At 40.1% G+C, this 22,682-nt stretch overlaps 1 protein-coding gene across 3 annotated transcripts in view; it reads left to right on the top strand.

Moving 5' to 3' along the window:
- sema4bb (sema domain, immunoglobulin domain (Ig), transmembrane domain (TM) and short cytoplasmic domain, (semaphorin) 4Bb) overlaps positions 1-18,435 on the top strand; it is a 57,498-nt gene extending 39,063 nt beyond the window's left edge. For all 3 annotated transcript variants that reach the window (XM_031314016.2, XM_035999325.1, XM_031314015.2), the window contains exons 5-15: positions 262-360; positions 2,985-3,096; positions 3,546-3,662; positions 4,007-4,164; positions 8,762-8,943; positions 9,441-9,591; positions 10,200-10,410; positions 10,631-10,740; positions 11,608-11,765; positions 12,169-12,260; positions 13,736-18,435. In XM_031314016.2, coding sequence (XP_031169876.1) covers positions 262-360; positions 2,985-3,096; positions 3,546-3,662; positions 4,007-4,164; positions 8,762-8,943; positions 9,441-9,591; positions 10,200-10,410; positions 10,631-10,740; positions 11,608-11,765; positions 12,169-12,260; positions 13,736-14,508 — 2,163 coding nt within the window. In that variant the 3' untranslated portion in view covers positions 14,509-18,435. The remainder of the gene's footprint in view (positions 1-261; positions 361-2,984; positions 3,097-3,545; positions 3,663-4,006; positions 4,165-8,761; positions 8,944-9,440; positions 9,592-10,199; positions 10,411-10,630; positions 10,741-11,607; positions 11,766-12,168; positions 12,261-13,735) is intronic.
- Positions 18,436-22,682: the final 4,247 nt, after the last annotated feature.

The raw sequence follows: 22,682 nt of genomic DNA, 5'->3' as shown, positions 1-22,682 counted from the left end.
ACTGCTGTGTGATGCTTGGAGGTTTTTCCAACAGCATTTAAAGAAAAGGGAACATTTTTATGTTTCTAACCATTTCTATGCAGTTTCACAGAATCTGAAGTATTTGTGGGGTTTTTTTTTTTGACTCTGAAAGATTTACTTATGATTACGAGCTCCAATATTTCAGGCACAGATTTTAAGGAGCTCAAGAATAACACATTCAGTTGTTAGGGTATCTTGTGGACTCATGGACCTCACTCTCTCTATTTGTTCCCCATCCAGACTGATTGCTTCAATTACATCAAAATCCTCCTGCGGCTGAATGGCACTCATCTCTATGTGTGTGGCACCTATGCCTTCAGTCCTATTTGCGCCTACATAGTAAGTAATGACCTCTCAATCTACCCAATGTTCACTCCAAAGAGTTGTTTTTATTTCTCACTACTTCTCTCACTAGCACAGCTTTGAATTTTGATATTTCCTTTTTTGGTGTTCTGAAGGGAATCAAGCTCTTTTATCCACCATGTCAGTATTAGATCTGCTGTTATCCAAGCGTAACCAAATGCTACTGAGGCACTTTAGCCAGACAGGTCAACAGGGGGTACACAAGCTGTGTGGTTTCCAGCAAGCTGGAAGGAAGCAGGAGATCTGTTTGTCTAGTAGAGGAGTAAATCTGGAGTGATGGTAACCGGCAGCAGGATGACAGCGATTTCAGTGATAGGGGGGCAATTAAGCTTCGCGACAGCTCGGCTCTTAAAGCGGGGCATTACACTCTCCCCTTTGACGTCAGAGGGGTAAAAAAAAAACATGGGATGTCTCTGACTGTAAAGTATATGTGTATAACGTGTATTCCTTTGTACAGCACTTTGTGATTTTATCTGTGAAAAGCGCTTTATAAATAAATTTTACTTACTTACTTACTAAATGACTTGGCAGGACTTTAGGCCCTGAACTGGGATTCCAAGCAATTCTCAAAGAGCTCGGTTAGTCTGGGTAAGCACTCGTCATATTGACAGAGACCAGAAGACAGACAGAGAGAGAGAGAGAGAGAGAGAGAGAGAGAGAATGCTCTCTGAGATGCATAATATTAACATTATTAAATGTTTTATTTTTATAGCTCTTCTCAAAGCAGTCTCAGGGTTTTTTTTACGGGCAGAGTAACAAGACACTGAAGCCAAGAAGATAAAGTATAATAACAACTCCATGAAGCATGGGAAGATTTTCCAAGCAATGGAGGCACTCGACACTGTCCAGTTTGATTTGATTAAATGGAACAAGTTATTGCTTAATTTATTATCACTGCAAAGTTCTTATGTCTATCTTAATGCAATACTCCCGACATTGATTGCTTTATTGCATACTGTTGTTCGTTCTTCTCTATACTGGCTGCAAAGAGATCCCTGCTGTAAACAATTTCAATGTAAGTGATGGGGAACAAAATCTACTATCATCGTTCTGTGCACAAATGCATTGAGAGCTTAGCTGAAGCTAATATGAGTCAGACAAATCATATAGATAAATCCAAAGTTTTGGTCTTTTAAGTAGCAAATCCCTACAGTTTCAAAGTTTGTATAGGCATGTCAGTTTTGTTTTAAGATAGACTTGAAAAAATGTGAATCTATCCTATTCTTAAACCTAAGTGTTATCTATTGTTTTTAAAAGCTTGAGCCATAATATTGGATCCTACAATTTAACTTTAAACAATTGGTCGATCAGTCAAATAAAAGAAAATAATTAGCAACAATTTTGAAAATCAATTAATCGTTTAAGTCAAGTATCAACCAAACATTTGCTGGTCCCAGCTTCTCCAATGTGAATATTTGCTGCTTTCTCTATTTTATGTCATCGTATGTTGTCTTTGGGTTTTAGATTGTTGGTTGGACAAAACAAGCATTCTGAAGACGTCGCCCACGCAACATGATGGCGTCTTTCATTAAAATGCTGCCAACATGTTTCAAACTCCCTGCCCACAGTTTGTAACACTGTTAAAGTGATGTCACCTTTTCTCAGACTTGACAACGCTCTTCCAGAGCCTTTTCAGAGGCGGAATATTGACCTACATACTTACTGTAGATCTCCCTGGCATATACACTAAAGCAAACAATATTATATATTAACCAGCCTCATGCACGTATAATTACCTAGATTATGTTCTATGGCCTGTTGATTAACAATGTCTGAAACCAAATCTCCTTTTTTTATTATTAGTGAAGTGCTATCATGTAAGCCTTCCTCCTGTGTAAACCATAGAAACTGCCTGAAGACAGACCTTCTGAAAAGTACTTATTACAGTACAAATTTAGAGGATAAAGTTGGTATTGTTCTGTACTTTTCTTATTGTCAACAAATGCCATGAAAAGACCAAAACCAACAGTACTACCAACAGTCTGTCCATTACTTCTCTTCTTGTCTCACTCAGCACAAAGTCTATTTGTTCCCACTTATGGCATACATTTTTAAAAACGGGTCACAAATTTATAGGGGTTTTTTTGCATTACAGTACTTAAACAGCAGTAAAGATTACATTTCAGGGACTACTTTTTATTATTTTATTTTATTATTAGGGGATTAATACACATTAGCAAGCATATATGGCAACACAAAGGTGTATGCAAGGTTGACTTACAAAATCTTAGTGATGTGCTTTTCAACAGCAGCTCTATGGCACAGATGAATAAGATAAACTTTTCCTTTAATATCTGTTCAACTAGCCTAGTGGGTTTAGAAGTATGTCATGATAATGAACCAGCCTTAGATCTGCTATAAGTTTTAGAAATAATATAGTTTCCTGTGACATACAGTATCCTAAAGCCTTGACTTAATCACCAGACAGAGCTACTGTATGTTCAACGTGACCAAACTCTCTAAAGGTCAGTGTGCTGTGTGTATTGTAATGAAGAAGTGGAGAGAACGAGCTTGCGGTTGCTGAGCTCACTTTTTTACTTTAAGTAAAATTTAATTGGACTGTGCCTGAGGGACATTTGCTGTATGTGTCTTGTCTCCAGAACACGTCAACATTCACAATGGAGAGAGATGAAGTGGGCGAGGTCGTGATGGAAGATGGACGCAGTCGCTGTCCCTTTAATCCAGATTACAAATCCACCGCCATCATTGTTGGTATGTAGTAATACACAGATTTAGTTTTTTTTTTCTCTTCATGTCACTTTAAACATTTAGCATGCAAAGAACAACGTATTATTATGAGCTGTTTATGACGCTACTTTGCGCTATGACTACCTATGACTACCACTTTGATTTAGTAATGAGCCTGCTAATTTTTTGTCTAATCGTTTGTCTGCACCGGTCCCAGCCGGACACCAACAGTTTGTGTTCAACTTTTTTAACAAGCAATTAGTGAATAATTAAGCTGGATATGAGCGGGAAAAATTATGTATCAGACTGCTCCGTTGACTGCTCTCAGTTCACTCTAAGCTATTACTGACTTCATCTGTTGCAGTTAAGAAAGCCCCTAACACACCATTTCTTTGTAATGTATTAGGTTTAATTAATAGCAAATCAAGTTCTTAATTTAAAATCTTGAAATATTTTCCTTTGTTTTCTTCCAGGTGGTGAATTGTACACTGGTACTGTCAGCAACTTCCAAGGGAATGAGCCAGTCATTTACAGGAGTTTGGGTCAGGGAACTGCTCTGAAGACAGAAAACTCTTTAAAATGGTTGCAAGGTAAACATCACATGGCAGACTGCCCCCCCCCCCTTCTACTCATCTTCCATTATGTATCCAACAGAGCAGATAAGCTCCAGAAAGTAGCGATCATTAGCAAGGCACAGTCGCTAATGCATGCAGACCGAGAGCAAAGACAAGCTCTCCTAGATTGCGAGCGCCCGGTCCTATCAGTCGCAGCACATGCACTTCAAAACAGCCAGAGTTTACGCAGCTCTCTGACTTCTTTCCAAATGTACAACGATTCAAAAGTGATGAGAAAATAGTTCCCTTACGTAGATGATAAAGGTGTAACATGTCTCTCTAACCACGTTTCCTTTGTGTTTTTTTCAATTGTGTTACAGATCCCGTCTTTGTTGGGTCAGCTTACATCGAGGAGAGTCAGCCAATAGGCAACCCCGTGGGAGACGACGACAAGATTTACTTCTTCTTTAGCGAGGCGGGAAAGGAATTTGACTTCTTTGACAACACCATTGTGTCGAGGATTGCTCGCGTGTGTAAGGTAAGACACCTGGGGTTGGGGTGAGGTCATTACACAAGAGGGCCATGCAAAAATAAGAGGCACAGCAGAGCCTCAAGCTTCATACCCCTAATCCTGATACAATTACATCAAAACAAGGCGGGACGCTCCCATGTCAAAGCACGTTTGGTCACATTTAACTGTACTGTACTTCATGCCTGTGTAGATGCAATGGAAATATGTCACTGGTGCGTTAAAGCTCTTTCCATTTGACTGTGCAAACATGTTTTCAACAGATTTGGTTTCCCCTTGCCTGAATCATCATCCTCTCCTCCTCACCACGCTGCCCTCCCTCCCTTTTTCTCTGCAATGTCATCTCTCCCTTTCCTTCCATCTCCCTCACAATGTCAGCTGCACTCGTCCATCCCTCCAGCTCTTTGCCTTTCTCCACCAGCGCGTTGAGCTTTGCAGGCATTATTAGTATTCAAGGGTGCTTCGCAGCAATATGAAATGCTTTTTTTTCCCCACTCTACTATATGGCCTGTTTTTGTTGCGGGCAAAGCGTGCAAACTGTAGCAACTGCAGAATTCACTCACATCATTTAAACTACTGACTTCATTCCCCTTCTACTCCTCCTTGTTTTCGAGAGTTTTAGTTTGCTCGATCACCCTGAATAATCAATGGCAGACTTGATCCCTTTTCACCTGTCATCAGATCAATTAAACGGCTGCCTTATATACATGCCGCAGCATCCCTCCCTGACTGATGCCTCTTGTTCATGGAGGCAGTAATGTGAGTAATCATGGGGACAGCATGTAATCTTAAGTGACAGCTTAATGACTTAGTCCTGCTAGGCTCTGGTACTCGGTGCTGCGACACCTCTCGCAGCCGGCGGAGCACCTCCGAGGTTCTATATACGGAAATCATTGACAGAAAGGCCCCCAGACTGTGGCAACTTGCTGCAGATGAGCTGTGCAATAGAGACAGAAGAATGGCTTTCTCTGCTCTATAAAGCGCCTTTTTTTCTCTGGAATGCAGCAACCCTCTGTTTCCTGACTGACATCTTTTCAGATGCTGTTCTGTGGCAGTACAGCAGTGATGCAGGTGGTTTATTCCCCAATTTACTGGGGAAATGCTTAAAAGCATTAACAAATCAATGTAATAAGATGACCAGTAATTTTGTGCAAATTTCGTTCACGTTCCACAACACCCCTCATCTGTTGCCCCTCTTCATTTTTGTGAGTGAGCAGCTGATGCGGCTGGGTTTTGTTCATTTCGTACCATTAAAAGTGTGGTAGTATTGGCTATAAGCCGTTTCTGTTTGCAATATGCTCATGGATGTATAGAAAACTATCACTGGATTACCCTGAGTGAAAGAAATCTGAAATCTTAAAATAATTCTCAGGCAAATTCTGGAAATATAATGATTTAAAAGCAGATTGATAGATGGTTTTGTGTGATGGACATCAGAAATAATGACGTCCTCAGAAAGTGTAAGTCGCACTGAATTTAAAAAATATGTGTATCATGTCTGTGTATTTAGATTTGACTGAGTTATGACTCAGAGAAGTGCCACTGCTGATCTTGTTGGTGAGTGGGCCAAAACAGCGGGCCATACAACTTCCTGTTGTTTTCAGAACACCGGCATCCACCTGTCTACCTCTCACAATGTCTTTTTCTCACATCCCTCCCTTCTCTGTCCTAACACTAGAGACCAGTCCAAAATATCTTTGAGAAACCAGCCCCTTAACTGCTGAAGGCTAACATCCCCCCCAACTATTACCATATTTATGTTTTTTTTGTTGTTTTTTTTTCTCAGAATATTGTCTCACATCTGAACACATACCCTGTGTAACTCTTTCAGAGAGCAGAACGTGCTGAACTCAGATTAGAGTTAGGTAACCGCGAGGAATGACGGCCCTCCCTGTTAGCGGGTTGAGTATCTATAACATGCTTGCAGACTGACTGACAGAAAGCATGCACTCCCTTTTCCCTCTGTGTACATGGCCAAGGTCAAATAGCCTACGTTTGAATGTGCTTTTGTTTTGACATCTGTTGGTTCATCTTGCCAGACATTTTGCTACCTTTTTAAAGAACATGTTTTTGTATAAATCAAAGCCATTTCAGTTTTTCATGCAGTTTCAACTACTGTTTTACTTGGGTTCGCCAAGTAATTCTGCTTCCGGAGTTGTTTTTTTCTCCCCCTCTTTGTTATCCGTCCCCCTCCCTTCTTCCACTCCCTCTTTCTTTTGTTTATTCAGGTGTGCACACTGAGGGACTGAGGAAAGCAAGCAGATTATTGTGTGGCACCATTTTCTTTACTTCTTGTTCGTCAACTTCTCAGGTTGACACACATGGCGATTCTGAAATGTGAAGTTCAGATGAAATGTGAGAGAGCGGTGTAATACAGCAAGTGAGCGGGTATATTTTTGGAGGGCAGCCATCAGGGGGTGTGGTCGATGCGATTGAGAGTACAAGCTGCGCAGCGGAGCATAGCAACAGCGGCGGTGGACAGCTGAGAGAGCAGGAATGTGGTCTCCTCATTATGTGGACAGGCTACTACCACAGTCTAGTAATTGGCTCCGAGGCCGTGCATCTGTCCCACGAGGTTTCACCTCACCGTTGTTTTTGTGTAACAGCACACGGAGGAGGAAACAGGGGTAGTTTAGCATTTTATTATCTCCCCAAGAGTGATTCACTCCTTGTGCTGTTATGTTGGAGTTGTTCATGGTTTTGAAGGCTGTGCTGATGGGATCGCTTGGATCTGAGGCAGGAAAACTGTCTTGAGATTGGGCGAGACCACTTGTTTTGGTCGTGTTCTTCTTCCTCCTCCTGCTTCTCCTGTGTTTTTCCAGCTTGCTAGCTGTATTTGGGAGGATTTTGTTTTGGTGTGTGTTTACAAGCTCTTTGATAATTGCTAGTCCTTGCAAAGTTGTCTGATAACTGTTTATGTGAATATGTAGTGACAGCTCAAAAAGAGTGAGTGCCTCTTCTGTATCTCAGAAGAGAAGTGAGACGTGAACCACTGATGCTGATTTCAAAGCTGTAATTAATAACTAACCATTGTGTGTTTTCCATTTCACTATCTCCTATACTTCAAAGAGCCACTGATATTTTGTGCTAAAGCGTCTTTTATGTGATCTCTTTTTTTTTCTTCTACATTTTATTGTAAAAATATCCTTTGTAGTTTGGTATAAATCCACCACACATATGCTGCACCAGAGAAAAGGAATTTCTTTAGAACATTAAAATGGTTGTAAACTGGTTGGTTGTAATTATTTGTCCAGTTTATTTCTCTGAAAAAGGGTCATGACTCTCACAGTAACCACTTTCAGAGTCCCTTATTTGATCTCAACAGCACCCTCTAAAGCAAAGAGGAGGGATTCCAGCCTTAGCTCCTTTCTCATCTTTTTAAGAGCTAGCAAATTGCAGCATATTCAAAGTCCCCCTTCTCTAAAAAAAAATGTTTTGCTCATTGTTACTTCTTTTGGATGTTTTTTGCTTAAATGTACGTATGAGCATGATTTTGTGACATCACAACTAGTTTGGAAGCCAAACTGGAAGCCAGTATGAAGCCTCCGGTGCACATACACTGAGAGCGGAAGAAGACCTCTTGTTTCCAGCAGTTAAACTTTTGAAACGAATACTCTTTGCATGTTAATTTAAACTAATGATTTTGCAGTGACTTAAAACATGTCTGAATTGGTTGCTATCTTCCAGGATTCTTGAGAATTAGTGTTCATGACTGAATGACACTTAGCTGCAACAGTAAGAGAATTTGGGGACAGACCATAGACTGTTAATATTAATGGACAGAGCATGTGTGACGTCACCCATTGGTTTGTGGAGATCTGCTATGAGTCGTCGAGTTTGCCGTTACGGGCGCAGCCATCCTGGTTGCGGATGTGACGATTTTAGACGAGAGGGAGGAGAGTGGGAGGAGCCATCAACGCTGCTTACACGCTACGTTACATTACACACTTTCACTGGCAATCACATCATAGCCACACCCTAAAACTGCCCCATCCCTGCCCATGTTCAAAAAGCACCTCAAAACATTTCTTTTCACTAAGTCCTTTGACCCCTAACCCCCCTCCCCCCCCTATTTGTTAAGCGACCTTGGGTACCTTGAAAGGCGCTATATAAATCCAAGTTATTATTATTGTTATTATTAAAACACCCCCTGCTTTATCGCCGATTTTAAAATCAACGAGACCATATTTTAAAAAAATTAACATCATTCTGTATTGCAGAAGACTTAAAACTAGCGATTGAGACCATAAACTCATAATGAAAATGTTTACTCGGGTAATAAATCAAATGAGAAGTGGGTCACTTTCTCATAGACTTCTACAGAAACCGAACTCCTTTTGCAACTGCACGTGTCGCCCCCTGCTGGAATTCAGATAGAATGCAGGTTTAAGGCACTTCCGCATTTGCAGCACTTCGCCGAACCGGATGCTTTGTCCATTAATATTAACAGTCTATGGGACAGACTTTGAAATCTTCATCTGCCTGGTGTTGTGTCTGGTCTAATTCCTTCACCCTGTTTTGGGTGTTGCAGGGTGTTAATAAATTATGTTTAAATGAGACATAAAGTCCTCTCTAACTTACTATAACATACTTAAACTGTTTGCAGGGTGATGAAGGTGGCGAACGGGTGCTGCAGAAGAAATGGACGACCTTCCTGAAGGCCCAGCTGTTGTGTTCCCTCCCAGATGACGGCTTTCCTTTCAACATCATCCAGGACATGTTTGTCCTGAAGCCCATGGGAGATAGCTGGGAGAGCACTGTCTTCTATGGCGTCTTCACCTCCCAGTGGTAAGAAACGCACAAAGCGGTTTGTTCTGATCACCAAACGGTGACACACAGGCGCTTTGATAAAATCTGATTTACGGCGCTGTTCAGGTTATGTTTATGCACAAACAGACGCTTGAATCGACACAGCTCACACACACACCATCTTGAGCCAGTTTTTATATATATATATATATATATATATATATATATATATATATATCTCTTTCTTCACTCAGACTTGGCAAGTTTCCTTCTTACTTGGCTCCTCTGAATTTAGAGCAGCTGTAATGAGCTTAAACACTAACACAAGCTCATGCAACCCCAATGTCTAATTAATGTATCAACAAAATAACGGTTTTAATATGGAAATCATACAAGTGCCCACTCTAACTGCTCTCCAGACAGACGTGGTTGCTCCAGTTTACAGAATAAAATGCAGAAAGGATGGATTGGGTACAAAGAAATGCTAATATGCATTCAACCAGGGGTAACGTATACATTTATTTATGTGTTCACAGGAATAAAGGAGCATCAGGCAGCTCAGCGGTGTGCGCTTTCACCATGGCACAGGTGGAAAGAGCCTTCAGCGGGCGCTACCGAGAGGTCAACAGGGAGACTCAGCAGTGGTACACCTACAACCACCCAGTGCCAGAACCACGGCCCGGAGCGGTGGGTGGTGTAGGAAATATCCTGTGACAAACAATACAGTTTAACTTCTTTTGATTCAGTCAGTGCTCATTCAATCAGCACCAATCTCTATTCACTTAGCTCACATAAGAGACACAAAATAACAGCAATGCTATTTTTTTTTTTACCATCTCAAATATATATTTTGTTATGACACTTATAATGTATATTACAGTCTCCAACAAAACATTCCCAGTTATAACTGTAGACAGATTTCTTGGGGGGGTTGTTCAACAAGTGAGCTTGATGTAAAGCAGATGTTCTCCTTTTTCTCTTGCTGACTTAACATTTCATAAGTCCCTGGAATAAAACAAATGAATATAAAAGCTTAAAACCAGTAGATATTAACTTTAAAAACATGGTTACAAACTTCTATATCAGCCAATCCCACAATTCCAAGGTCTGTTATTGTACATAACCATTGTACTGTATTCTGTACTTTCAAATGTTACCTCACCCCAAACTTAATGTACTTCATAAGTAAAACTGGTTGAGTACAGGTCAATACAATATCCTGCTTCATTGAGTACTTCCGGGTCTACTTGAATAAGCAGAGATTCATTTTTCATTTCTAATTCTCTCCCTCACAGTGCGTAACCAACCACGCCAAGCAAATGGGTATCAAGTCGTCCTTGCACATGCCTGATAAAGTGCTCAACTTTGTCAAGGACCATTTCCTGATGGACAGCGTGATCCGCAGCGCTCCCCTGCTGCTGAAACGCAGCGTGCGCTACACACAGATCGCCGTGCACAAGATCCAAGGCATGGAGAGGGCCTATGATGTGCTCTTCATCGGAACAGGTACAGCTCATTACACAACAACAGCCAGTTATTTGGTATTTTGTAGGTCTTTCCATACATTTTTAAATGGAAAAAGAAGTTTCTACAAGTATACTCACCCTATCTTCAAACATGAACATTGCTTTTGTATTTTTAAAACAGTAGAAGTTGCTTCTATAACGCACAGAATGTCTGCTGCCTTCAGTAGAAGTCACTTCCACTCCTCCATTGTGTCTTTCAGATGACGGAAAGCTCCATAAGGCCATCAATGCCAACGATAAGATGCACATCATAGAGGAGATAATACTGTTTCCTGAGCCTGTGCAACACATCGAACTTGATCCTCAGAGGGTAAATCACAACTCTTTCATCTTAATACACATCTATAATCAATATTGTCACACCGGTTTGTATCAGTTTTATATTTCATGTTATGTTTCCTATTTATGATTCTCAAATCCATATAATAAAAATGTGGAGGAGCTAGATTTACCGGAGCAGAAGCTGGCTACAGACATTTTCTTTCCACAGGGGCCGTTCCATTGAGTTTTCTTATAAGATATAGCACAGTCTTGAACAGAGTTTCTGATCCTCTCTGGCTTTTTACCCCTGAGCTAAATTTCATTACCTGTCTCTTTCTATTATATAATGGCCTCTCCCCAGGCCAAAGCAGCCAAACAGCAATCTTATCTAAGATTATGTCATTCTAATAAAATCCAAGATACTTTTTGTGAGTATATTCTTAGCTTCAAATAGGGATATGAAAGACGGACATAATACACATGATGTCTATCTAATATACTGGTAAATAAGATGGCCTAAATATAGACTGCACTTTTGGGAACACGGGTGTGCTGTATGTCAGTATCAACGTCACATTCATGGTGCAAATGCATTTCTGGATAATAGTAGCCTACTTCTACACAATGATAGGTGCTGCTTAAAAAGTGATTAAAGCAAAAGAATAAATAAAAAAGAAGACTATGTTGTGTAGCAAGCACTTGAGCGATTGTTGCCATGTGATTTTGACCACAATCAAATTACTTGGCTTGCACCAAATATTTTGTCTAGGTCATATTCTTCTATTTGTCCAAAGTAATTGTTTTAGCATGGTTTCCCTTTCTGTAATCAGAAATAAGTAACCAAAAGCAGTTCTGTTTGGCCCTTTACTCTTTTTGATGAGGAATTTGTATCACACATGGTTTTTCTCTTCTGCAGGGTCTGTTGTTTGTGTCGTCCAACTCTGGGCTGGTGGAAGTTCCTGTGGCCAACTGCTCCAACTACCTAAGCTGTGGAGAGTGTGTGTTGTCCAGAGACCCATACTGCGCCTGGACCGGGCGGCTGTGTCGGGACGTCAGGATGGCTCCACCTGACAGGTGAGAGATCACACACGGACCCACACACACACACACACACACACACACACACACACATGGCTACAAATTATATTCAATCCTAAGCTATTCCCAAACTATTACTAAACTTTCACTTTTAATATTTCTTACATTCAATAGTCTTTAGATAAATGTGTTTTTGCTGTGTTAGATGTAAGCATGCACTCAAACAGACTCATAAAATAAGCATGCAAAGCTCCTAGTCATGTGCTTGAACAAGAAGCTTTTAAAAGAAGATTGTTCTCTTAGTCATACTGACCAAGCTATTCTCATTGGTGTTAAAATGACAGACTTCGAGAGAGTTAAATGAGTGCATCCATACAAGGTGTCTCTCATAACAGCTGCTGTCCCTCACCCTGTTGTTTTGTTTGGTATGTTTTCTCAGTCACTGGCAGCAGGATGTGGAGGAGGCCGATACATCAGCGATTTGCAACAGGACATTTCCCAGCACCAGATCTGCCAGACCAGTAGCTTCTCGTAAGTGTGTTCTCTTTGTGTAGTTGTCTGTAATTAAAGTGTTTTCCTCTAACATACACCACAACAACATGCACATAGAGGTGTCAGAAGAATCAATCACGTTACAGATTTGTATGACAGCAGGTTAAACCGAGCAGTTCTGTGTATAAGAATTCATGTTAATTATATGTTTGACTTCGAAATTGCTCATTATGCCGTGATATAGTTACTGTAAATACACTTATAGATGACTAATCCACCAAATATTTAAAGTGCCCATATTATGAAAAAAACACTTTTTCTGGGATTTGGGGTGTTCTTTTGTGTCTCTGGTGCTTCCACATGCATACAAACTTTGAAAAAAATCCACCCATGCTGTTTAGAGTGAGATACAGTTTCTGAATGTGTCCTGCCTTCAGTCTCTGGGTGAGCTGTTCAAAATCGGCAGGGCTTGTGACGTCAAAAGCCAAAACGAGCTGGCTAACCGCAACCATTAGCTCGTAGCGTTAGCATGCTAACGCTAATGCTAACGCTAGCATGCTACCTCGTTCTCAATAGCAAAGCACTGCTACAACACACACAAGTTCACCATAATCTACAAAAGAACTACTTCCATGTGCGCCCTCATTTAGAAGTCTCCCAGCTAATCCTGCCTTGTAACTGAGCAAAGTTGTAGAAACAGCCTTTCTTTTACTGTCTATGGAGCTAGCTAGCTGACATGATCTACATCTGAGCTACTGCGCATGTGCAGTGCAATCAAAGATAGTACAGAAGAAGAAGAAGAAAAGAGGTCTCACTCTGTAGCTAAAACAGAGACCAGGTGAAAAGAGGATCTGCAGCAGTGAGAGAGAGCTGTGCAGTACAACAAAAATATGGTGTTTTTTGAAAATTAAACCATGTAAACCTATTCTGGTACAACCTTAAAATACAATTATGAACCTGAAAATGAGCATAATATGGCCGCTTTAAAGGTCTTGCTTTCTTGGCGAGAGTTACTGTAGATGAGAAGATCAATCTCCTCAATCTCACATGTTTCAGTCAAATATGAAGTTACAGCAGTTATCTTAGCATAAAGACAGGAAGCAGGGGGAAACAGCTAGCCTGTCTCTGTCTAGAGGTTAAATTAAATCTACTTATCAAGCACCTCTACCCCCCGTAATAACTCAACTTGTCTTTTTTACACTGTACGTATTAAACAAACAAGACACAACATGTTAATTTGTGAGCTTTAGAGGTTTTGATTTTGTTACCTCTGGACAGAGCAAGGCTAGCTGTGTCCCCCTGTTTCCAGTCTTTTTGCTAAGCTAAAGGCCTCCTAGCTCTAGCTTCATATTTATCAGACAGATGTGAGAGTGATATCAATCTTCTCAAAACGTTGAACTATTCCTTGAAGTTAGGCTTATTCCATATGCAATTAGTAAAATAGTTCTCGAACTGAATCTTTGTGTTTTGAAGCAACATTGTTTTTTTTGTTTTTTGTTTTATTATATATATAGGTGGCTCCCAATGCCAGCTCATTACAATCCCAGTCAACACATTCAGAGTCCTGCCCTGCAAACTGCGGTCCAACCTGGCACAGAGGAGGTGGCGTTACAGTGACAGCGCCAGCCAGTTCCTCTACGCTACTCCAGAGGGAAACCTGGTAGTGGTGGCACAGGCCAACAGGATGGAGACATACGAGTGCTGGTCAGAAGAGGAGGGTTTCCGGCAGCTGTTGGCCAACTACTGTGTGAGGGCGGAGCCCCGCCAGGAAAGCACCACTCTGATTGGTCACTCGCGCACACCGCACATTGAGCGAGAGGAGACCATCATCCTGCCGGGCGAATCTCGTTCTGAGCAGGTCCACACAAAGACATACTGGAACGAACTGATAGTGGTGTGCGCCCTGCTGGCGTTCTCCCTCGTGGTGTTCTCCTTGTTCGTCATCTACAGGAACCGCGATCATATGAAGTCCATGCTGAAGCAGGGCGAGTGCCCTAACATGCAGCAGAAGAAGCCAAGGATTGTGGGAAAGCCTGCTGAGAGCTTACCCCTAAATGGTAACACCATCCCTGTTTCCACTTCTGATCACAAGGGTTACCAGACGTTAAATGACAACTACATCTGCAGCACGCCCACCCACGAGTCCTCGCCAGACAACAGCAAGAGCTTCTCGGAGTCCTCCGACAGGCGGCCGCTTAACTTGAAGGAGAGCCACGTGGAATACTCCCCAACCTGCCCTCGGCCCAGAGTGAGGTTAGGCTCGGAGATCAAAGACTCTATCGTATGAGAGCACTGTATTCCCTAAAAAGATGCCACCCTGTATCTCCATGAAGGATACAGGCCACCGAGCGAAGGAGAGGAGACCCTGACATCCCTCTTCATCACAGCACATCTTTTATTTTAGTCATCTTTTGTTCTGTGATCAGTGCGGAGGTCATTTCGTTTAACAATTTCCACTCCGAAGCCAGAGGTTGGTCTGGTGTGCTGCATAGGGCAGGAAGAGGAGGCAGCACAACAATTCACTTTCAACCAGGAACAACAACCATGGCAGCTGCTCAGAATAGTTATAGGCTTTGTTTGAGTCAATCTCATGGCCATTAATGTGTGTGAGTGTAGGGCTGGGCAACATGAGGAAGAAAAACATACCACAATAACCAGAACATCTTCTTCCAATATTAAATGTAACATTAAAACTAGTCTAGTTGATGTTCATCACACGATATAATAAAAACAATAAATTATGAACATTGATAGGTTTCCCAGCCCTATGTGAGTATGTGTATAACCTTCCACATGCTCTGCAGAAGAAGGCTGCCACAGAGGCCATACTTATGTTATTACGCACACTAGTCTAGAACCAAGCTGCAGCTACATGGTGACCAAGAGTTCAGGTTTAGGAGACTATAATACATGTATTGTTTATTCATTAAGATCCACACATTATGGAAGCAAGTAGGAAGCACATTTGTTTCCTTTTGCTGAATAAATGTCATGACTGTAGGAGGATAAAGATGATGAAAGATGAGACAGTCTAGGAGAAGACACCACACGCTGTTGGAACAACCACAATTGCAAGGACTGTAACTTTAAGAAAGAGATCAAAAAATGTGCTCATAAATTATGCTCCGGGGCCTGAATACTGACATTTACCTCCTTGAATGTATGTTGTTGTTCAAAGGTTTAAGTCACACATCACTGCACCATGGACAATTTAGGGAACCCGTTGCTCTACATCTCTGCTCATCTGAGACGGCCCAATTCGACAATATTGACATGCAGGTACCATGATGGGCTCTAAAATCGAACTGAGACAGACAAACCTGTTTTTGAGGCCAATATGGAAAAGAGACCTATATCAGTCAAGGCGGACATCACAAGTACGGAGAGCCAAGAAAAAAAGGGGACGTCCACACCTCTACCATCTTCAGGGCAGCACCGAAATCATGTGCACTGTGCCAAGAAAACAATTCGATTGTCTTATCGAAATGCAATAGTGCCATTCTGTTATGACCACTCCCATGCTTTGTGTTAGCATTGATCACTGTCGAAGAGCACATGGTGACAGAACCAGAGGTGTAAGTAAAGTGGCACTAAGAATAAATAAATGTGAAGTGCAAGGTTAAAAAGTTCTCGAAGACTGTTAGCTCAAAAGAAACTTTTCAAACTGTGTTGGGCAAAATAATTGGCGTTAATGAAAAATCTGAACTGGGACCAAAGGAAATTGCATGGAGATTACTTCAAGTGAAAGCTTGTCTTGTGGTTGTCCAGTGAGAAAATATTCCAGTTTTCCTTCAGCTATCCTTAAATCTGCCTTCTAAGTATACACTGAAACATACAGGTACAACTAGTGCAAGACTATTGAGCTTGATGAGCGCTAACAACACAAACTGCAGTAAATTTAAGCACTAATAACTCAAAATGAAAAGGTCACAGAACAACCAACAGTAACTGTCACTGTAGTGGAGAGATATAATATTTCATGTTGTCCAGACTGCAGCTGCACTATGTAGTGATGTAGTTGCACAGAGCGCTGTATTAGCTCAATATAAGCCCCCTCCAGCAGGTTTTGTATGTATTTCTTACATACATGGTTCCCCAAACTCAGTCAGATGTCATTGTGACATTAATGTGAAAGCACAAGTAATCAGGGTCTTGAATACTTACAGGTTTGTACATGTCAGTAAAAATTGAAGAAATGCAACTACTGAGAGACCGAAAGTATGTGGCTGCTGGGGAAAATGATTTTTTAGAAATCAGTTATTACAGGGACCGCCATTACAAACACTCTTGCACCCACATTGCTTAGACTTTTGAGACTTAACAAGCAGAATTTCCCAAAGATTTAGGAAGCTGATGATGGTGTGTAAATCTGAATGAGAAACATTTACACGGCCATAGGGACAATATGGCACCACATGTCTTAGAATACATCACCAATTCACTGTATTGATAAAGTAAGCCTTCAGTATATATTCCAGTATCATACAGAATAAACGTTTTGCTATTTCCAACATTGAGCAGATGACGGAATGCTACACTATGTAACTGCTACAAGTTGACAAAGTAATTGCACAGCATATTGCGCAACAGTAGTCAGTGTTTCCTTTTTTTTCTTCAGTTTTTGTTGTGTATATACAGTATCTGTGCTTAATATTGTGTGTTTTTCCAAGGGAACTTGTGCAAGATGTGTTGTAGAGATAGTCTTAAAACTAGAGAGTGAACACTGCTGATATTTTGTTTTCATAGTGCTTTACTGCCTACTTCAACATACATTTCAAATCTTGCACAGCATACTGCACATTTCTCACCATGCTGTTTAATCAGCACCTGGGATGGTTTTTATCAAGCATGTCAAAGCAGGAGGGGCATCTGTTTTTGCCCAGCTGAAATGAAGGGGTAGTTTAATATTCTAAGAAATATGCTTATTCACTTTCCTGCTGAGAGTTCAATGAGAAGACCGATACCGCTCTCATTACAGACACGAGTGCTGTCAATCTTATATAACTCTTGGCAAGAAAACAAAGTATATTTCCCAAAAGGTCTACCTATTCCTTTAATTGCTGAGACTAACCAATCGAACAAGAGTACAACATTTGCCAAGAGATGCATAACAAGAATAAACCAGACAATAAAAGCCTTGGTGCAGAGCATTGTTTGCTACCACTGTTAAGACCACTGTTAAACTACAAGATGTCTCTCTGGAGGCGGAATAACCTGCTTTCAGATGCTTGGTGGATAACCTCAAAACATATTTTTAAAATGCCTTTAGATGTCAAGTTGTTCTGCCTTTAGCCACGTGCCACATTGTACACTACCCAGCAGTGACCTCACCAACAGAGTGTGGTGAATGGCGTGATTGTAGCCCTCCATGGGCACTCATAACTCCACAACACAACACGGGTCAACAGTAGATTTACAGATTCACTCAAGCCACCATTAACTTAATCTGCAAACTTTAAAACTAGGAGCTGCTCAAAATTTTGTACCATTCTGCAGGCTTGTGTCATATGTAATACTGTGCACATAGGAACATCTTTCTGAAGAGGTCAGTATTTATTAATAATAATAATATAGTGAAGCTGAAGTAACAATACCATTTGACATTCATAGTTAATAAAGCCTAAAAGGTCAATACTGTGTCATAAATGCATATTTATTAATGACGTGCTTTTCAATAAAAAAGCAAATATGGTGATTGATGCTCCATTTTGAGTGGCTCCTCAGTAATGCAACATACTGTACTGGACATGAATGTAGCCAACTATAACATATTTTGTAGAACATCTACAGCAGTCTATTTTCCTAAAACGGCTTAAGTAGGCAATGCATTGCAACATCTTTTTAAGATTTTGTTTTAATTGTCATACTACAAAGAAACAGCACACTAGAAGTAATTAATCATTTGTGCTGCACGATGTAGTACTGCAGTAAGATGCAAGCACAGTTCCAAATCCTCCATATCGGCTCAGCCATGAGACGCAGCAACAGCTTTGCCTCAGCATACTGAACACCATAAGCTTAGTTGAGAATAATTATTAGACAAATGTGGTATTGCCTGCATGATTTCCTTTTTTATTTGTTGTGTACAAATAACATTGTGGACTGTATTTTTTGTATCATTGAGATTGTGACTGTTTTTATTATATTGTACATAAAAAGCACTTTATTTTAATTTTTTTTTAAGATAAATGAATAAAATACATGTTTTGACAAATGCATGTGTGAGACCATTTTATGCTGTCATTTGCTGTTTCGTCATGGACTTTAACGTAGAACTAGTGATGGTCAAATGAAGCCTCATCAAGCTTTGTGAACCGTTTTCTGAGCTCAATAAATGGTGCTCTCTGTTCAACAAAGGGTTGAAAGCACACTGAATTAACATTTCTTGAGCCTTTTTCTTTAAACCAAGAGCGCCATCTTGTGGGCTCAGAAAATAAATGAAATAGTTCACAAAGCTTCCTGAGGCTTCATTTGGCCATCACTACCTACGTAGAAGGCTTGTTGAGCGAGAAAGTGAAAATGGCTCATTTTAATACCAACTTTGTATATCATTTTAGATGTGAAAACAACGCTGGAGTATAAAAAATGCATGTTACAAATGCACATGGACTAAACCTAAAACATCCAAACAATATTAAAATGTATTTAAAAAAAAAAAAAAAAAATGGCCTTCAAAACTACTTTTGTCTTCTCCCTTGGAGTGTTGTCATCAAACTGATTTATTGCCTCAATAAATATACTCAGTTTAGTGGTTCATTTCATTAATTAATTGCTGCTTTTAAAATCAAATTCATTGAGTGATATATAGATATTAGAGATATATTAAGTAAATTTACATTTTAACCCTTGTGTTGTCTTCCCTTCAACCTTGAAAAAAAACACTTTTTTCTGACATTTGTGACGTTTTACATTTTAAAATTTTTCTTCTACACGTTTTCAGCACTTATTTCTATGTCCAATATTTTCTGATATAAAACAAAAATTTCAAACGGGCCAATGTGACCCGAAGTAAATTTTTTCTAAAAAGTTTGTCAAAAGTGTTTCATTTGGCAGTTAACTGTTTTTATTTTTCAGCACTGAAGTCGTGCTTGCATTATTTGATTTGCATCAGATGTTTCATTTACATTTGGCCAACTCTGGCTCATTCTTAAGCTGCTGGGCTACAAGTTGACTTGAAACGTCATATTCATGCAGGTGTACAGAGTAGGGGTGCATGATATATCGACTCAATACCGTTCTCGTGATATCACGTTGCGCAATATTATATCGAAAGTGTCGCAATAAGTATGCAATATTTTGTTTATTTTGTGGAGCTCTGCGTCCCGTCCGCTGGCTGTGTGGCTTAGTTGTGTTTGATTTAGAGCCCGCTTCAAATGCTATAATGATCATCATTTCATTGGCCAGTTACCGTGCCACTTGCACATGTTAGTACACGTCAGCACACGGGTCCACTACGTGACAAACCCTATGTAGCGTATCACGTGTGTGCATATTTCGACAGAGTGACAGTGTAAGTGAAGAAATAGATAGAGACAACAAAACAGAACAAATCGGAGAAGCAAAAGAAAAGTTGTGTCCTGTTCTCTTTATTTATTTATTTTATACTGTACAACCAGTAAAACACGTCCTGTTCTGTAGACATGCTCGTTATTTATTTATTCATGTTGTACCAGTCCAATATGACAGTTGAAATAAACCTTGTGTTGTAAGAAAACTTGTTTAATTTGTTATGAATCTATTTTGATGCGTATTCCCATAACTTTTGTAATTTTACATATGTTTAAAAATATTGAAATTAATATTGATATCGCAAGATTCATAATCAATATGTCAATTTGTCAATATTGTGCAACCCTAGTACAGAGTGGCCATTATAACCTGACACTTGTCCTTACTACTCTCCTGACCGGCTCATGCCAACATTCTGTGCTTAAACAGCCCCAACCTCCGCCTTATGTGTTAGATTTTTTTGTAATGTTGATTTAACTTAGGTTTTGCTGATGATGCTGATGAGATGAGCCTCTTCCTCACAACACTGCAAGTGATGGTTATGAGCAAGGCTTGAGTTCCGCACCCCCAATTACAGTATTTTTTTCTTTGCTGCACACTGGTCATGGATACACACAGTTATTAAAGGGCAGCCCTGTCATAAACGTTGGCTGTGGGAATCAATGCATAGTTATTTTTTGGACACGTGTATCTGCCACCCTGTTTACCCAGTAGGGATAGAGAAATTACGACATAGGGACTCTGTGTCACATTGCTACTCTGCTTGATCATGGTACAGCACAGGTAAAGACTGGGTTTGGTTTTCTTTCTCTCCGCCTCATATCAAACCAAACTTTATCTCATTCTTGGGTCGAATCCACATCATGATTACTTGAATATCAAGGATCAAGGCCATAACAGAGGTCACTCTACAAGATCTGTCCATGCCCTTTCTCACAGTTCATCAGTACTTCTTTTTAAATGTATTCTTTCTGGAACATTTAAACACATTCAGTTTTTGAGTTTTCCTTGTCTATTCTTGACCACAGCTGCCGCAAACATTAGGCAACTCTTCACTTCCTCCGACACTTGTGTACTGCATATCACTGACCATCATTTGCACAAGACATCTGCAAACATCCAGCCTGTTTTGGATGATTCATAATTTACTGTATTACTGTATATCAAGGCCACATTACAGATGGAGAGAAAAATGTATCATCTGTCATTGTTGTGTAATGACAGATGTTATCTGACCATTCAATGATCCACGAGCAATGGTAAAGTGTTTTTAAAGAAGCATGGGGGTTTTTGAATGTAAATTCAAAGAACATGTTTTACTCTCATATATCAAAACCAGGTTTACAGACATTTACACATGCAGCTAGATGCAACACATTAGGCTTCCATGCTGTTTCCTGGGGCTTCCTTTCTACATTTCAAAAGCTTCTATCAAAATATGTTTTTTAGGTGTCCCACAGGGCTCCTAACTTGTCCCAATTCCCTTTTCAGTTTACTCCCATATTATACTGAAAACAGCTGTGGATCAGTGGATCTAGATCTGCCTCATCTCGTTTGGTCTGGCTGTACTACAGGTCAGGGGATTCAAAGTCTCAGGACATGTTGTTTAGTGGGCAGGTGTGGCATGATGGCATGTTTTGAACCTGCAACACAATGACTATACAAATGCACACACAAGGATTCACACAAGACAAGGAAGATGGAAAGTAGACAGAAGAGGAGGACGGGGGAGATGGCTCTTCTTGTGTAGAGTGCTTGGTCTTGGCATGCTATTCTGTTTATGTTTTGTGATAAACAGTCTTGATGGGAGCTTTTCATCTCCTGATTTTCTGAATTTGTTTGGCAGTTTAAAAAATGACTTGTTTCCAATTTACAATGCCATCTATCTAAACTAATTTGGTTGGCATCCAGTTCAGCTGTTGAAAAGGGCAGGTTAGACCAGAGTAAAGAGCTGTACAGAAAGCAAGCAATATTATGTATTAGTTTTCCCTTTTTAGATGTTTGTCAAAGCAACAATTCAATAATCGACTTTCAGAGTGATAATTTTCTGTTTACAATATGTTTGCTCTTGACTTCTTCTCTTGCTTGTGTGCCAAAGAAAACATTTATCACATGTAGAAATTGGCAAGTTATCTTTTATTCTATTTTACATTCATTAAAATCCTGTCCTGTGCTGTCTCCAGTCTAATGTACCTTTTTGATCTACTGTATGTATGTTTGTGAGTATTATAATCAGACTCTATGCTGACCTCAACTGTCTACTACACATACTGGAATAGAAAAGAAAAAAGAAAGACATGTTTTTTGTTTTTCAACAAGACAATAGGGTTCCATTAGGTCCTTTAACAATGGTGTTGCCCCAAAATAATCTGCAAAGCACTGCCTCACCAAACAATCAAAGATGACCCATTCATTATAGGCTATTAATGTGTCAACAACAATGGGCAAATGAGACTACTGGCCAGACTTGCTGGAAACCTCTGACTCAGCAGTAAAAAAGCAAAAGAAAAACGAATTAGTAACTAATTCACACATAGTGATCCATGTGTCAATTAGTCACTGATGTCATGGGAAAACGCATCAAAATAGATTCATAATGAATTAAACACAAGGTTAATTTCAACTGACTGTCATATTGGACTGGTACAACATGTAACGAGCATGTCTACAGAACAGGACATGTTTTACTGGTTGTACAGTATCAAATAAATAAATAAAGAGAACAGGACACAACTTTTCTTTCGCTTCTCTGATTTGTTCTGTTTTGTTGTCTCTATTTATTTCTTCACTTACACTGTCACTCTGTTGAAATATGCACATACGCGGTACGCTCCGTAGGGTTTGTCACGTAGTGGACCCGTGCGCTGACGTTTACTAACATGTGCAAGTGGCACGGTAACTGGCCAATGAAATGATGATCATTACAGCATTTGAAGCGGGCTCTAAATCAAA

The sequence above is a fragment of the Sander lucioperca genome, chromosome 3 (genome assembly GCF_008315115.2).
Source record: "Sander lucioperca isolate FBNREF2018 chromosome 3, SLUC_FBN_1.2, whole genome shotgun sequence".
Lineage (NCBI taxonomy): Eukaryota > Metazoa > Chordata > Actinopteri > Perciformes > Percidae > Sander > Sander lucioperca.
Note: the sequence above shows the minus strand (reverse complement) of the source record. Positions and strands in the feature narration are given on the sequence as shown.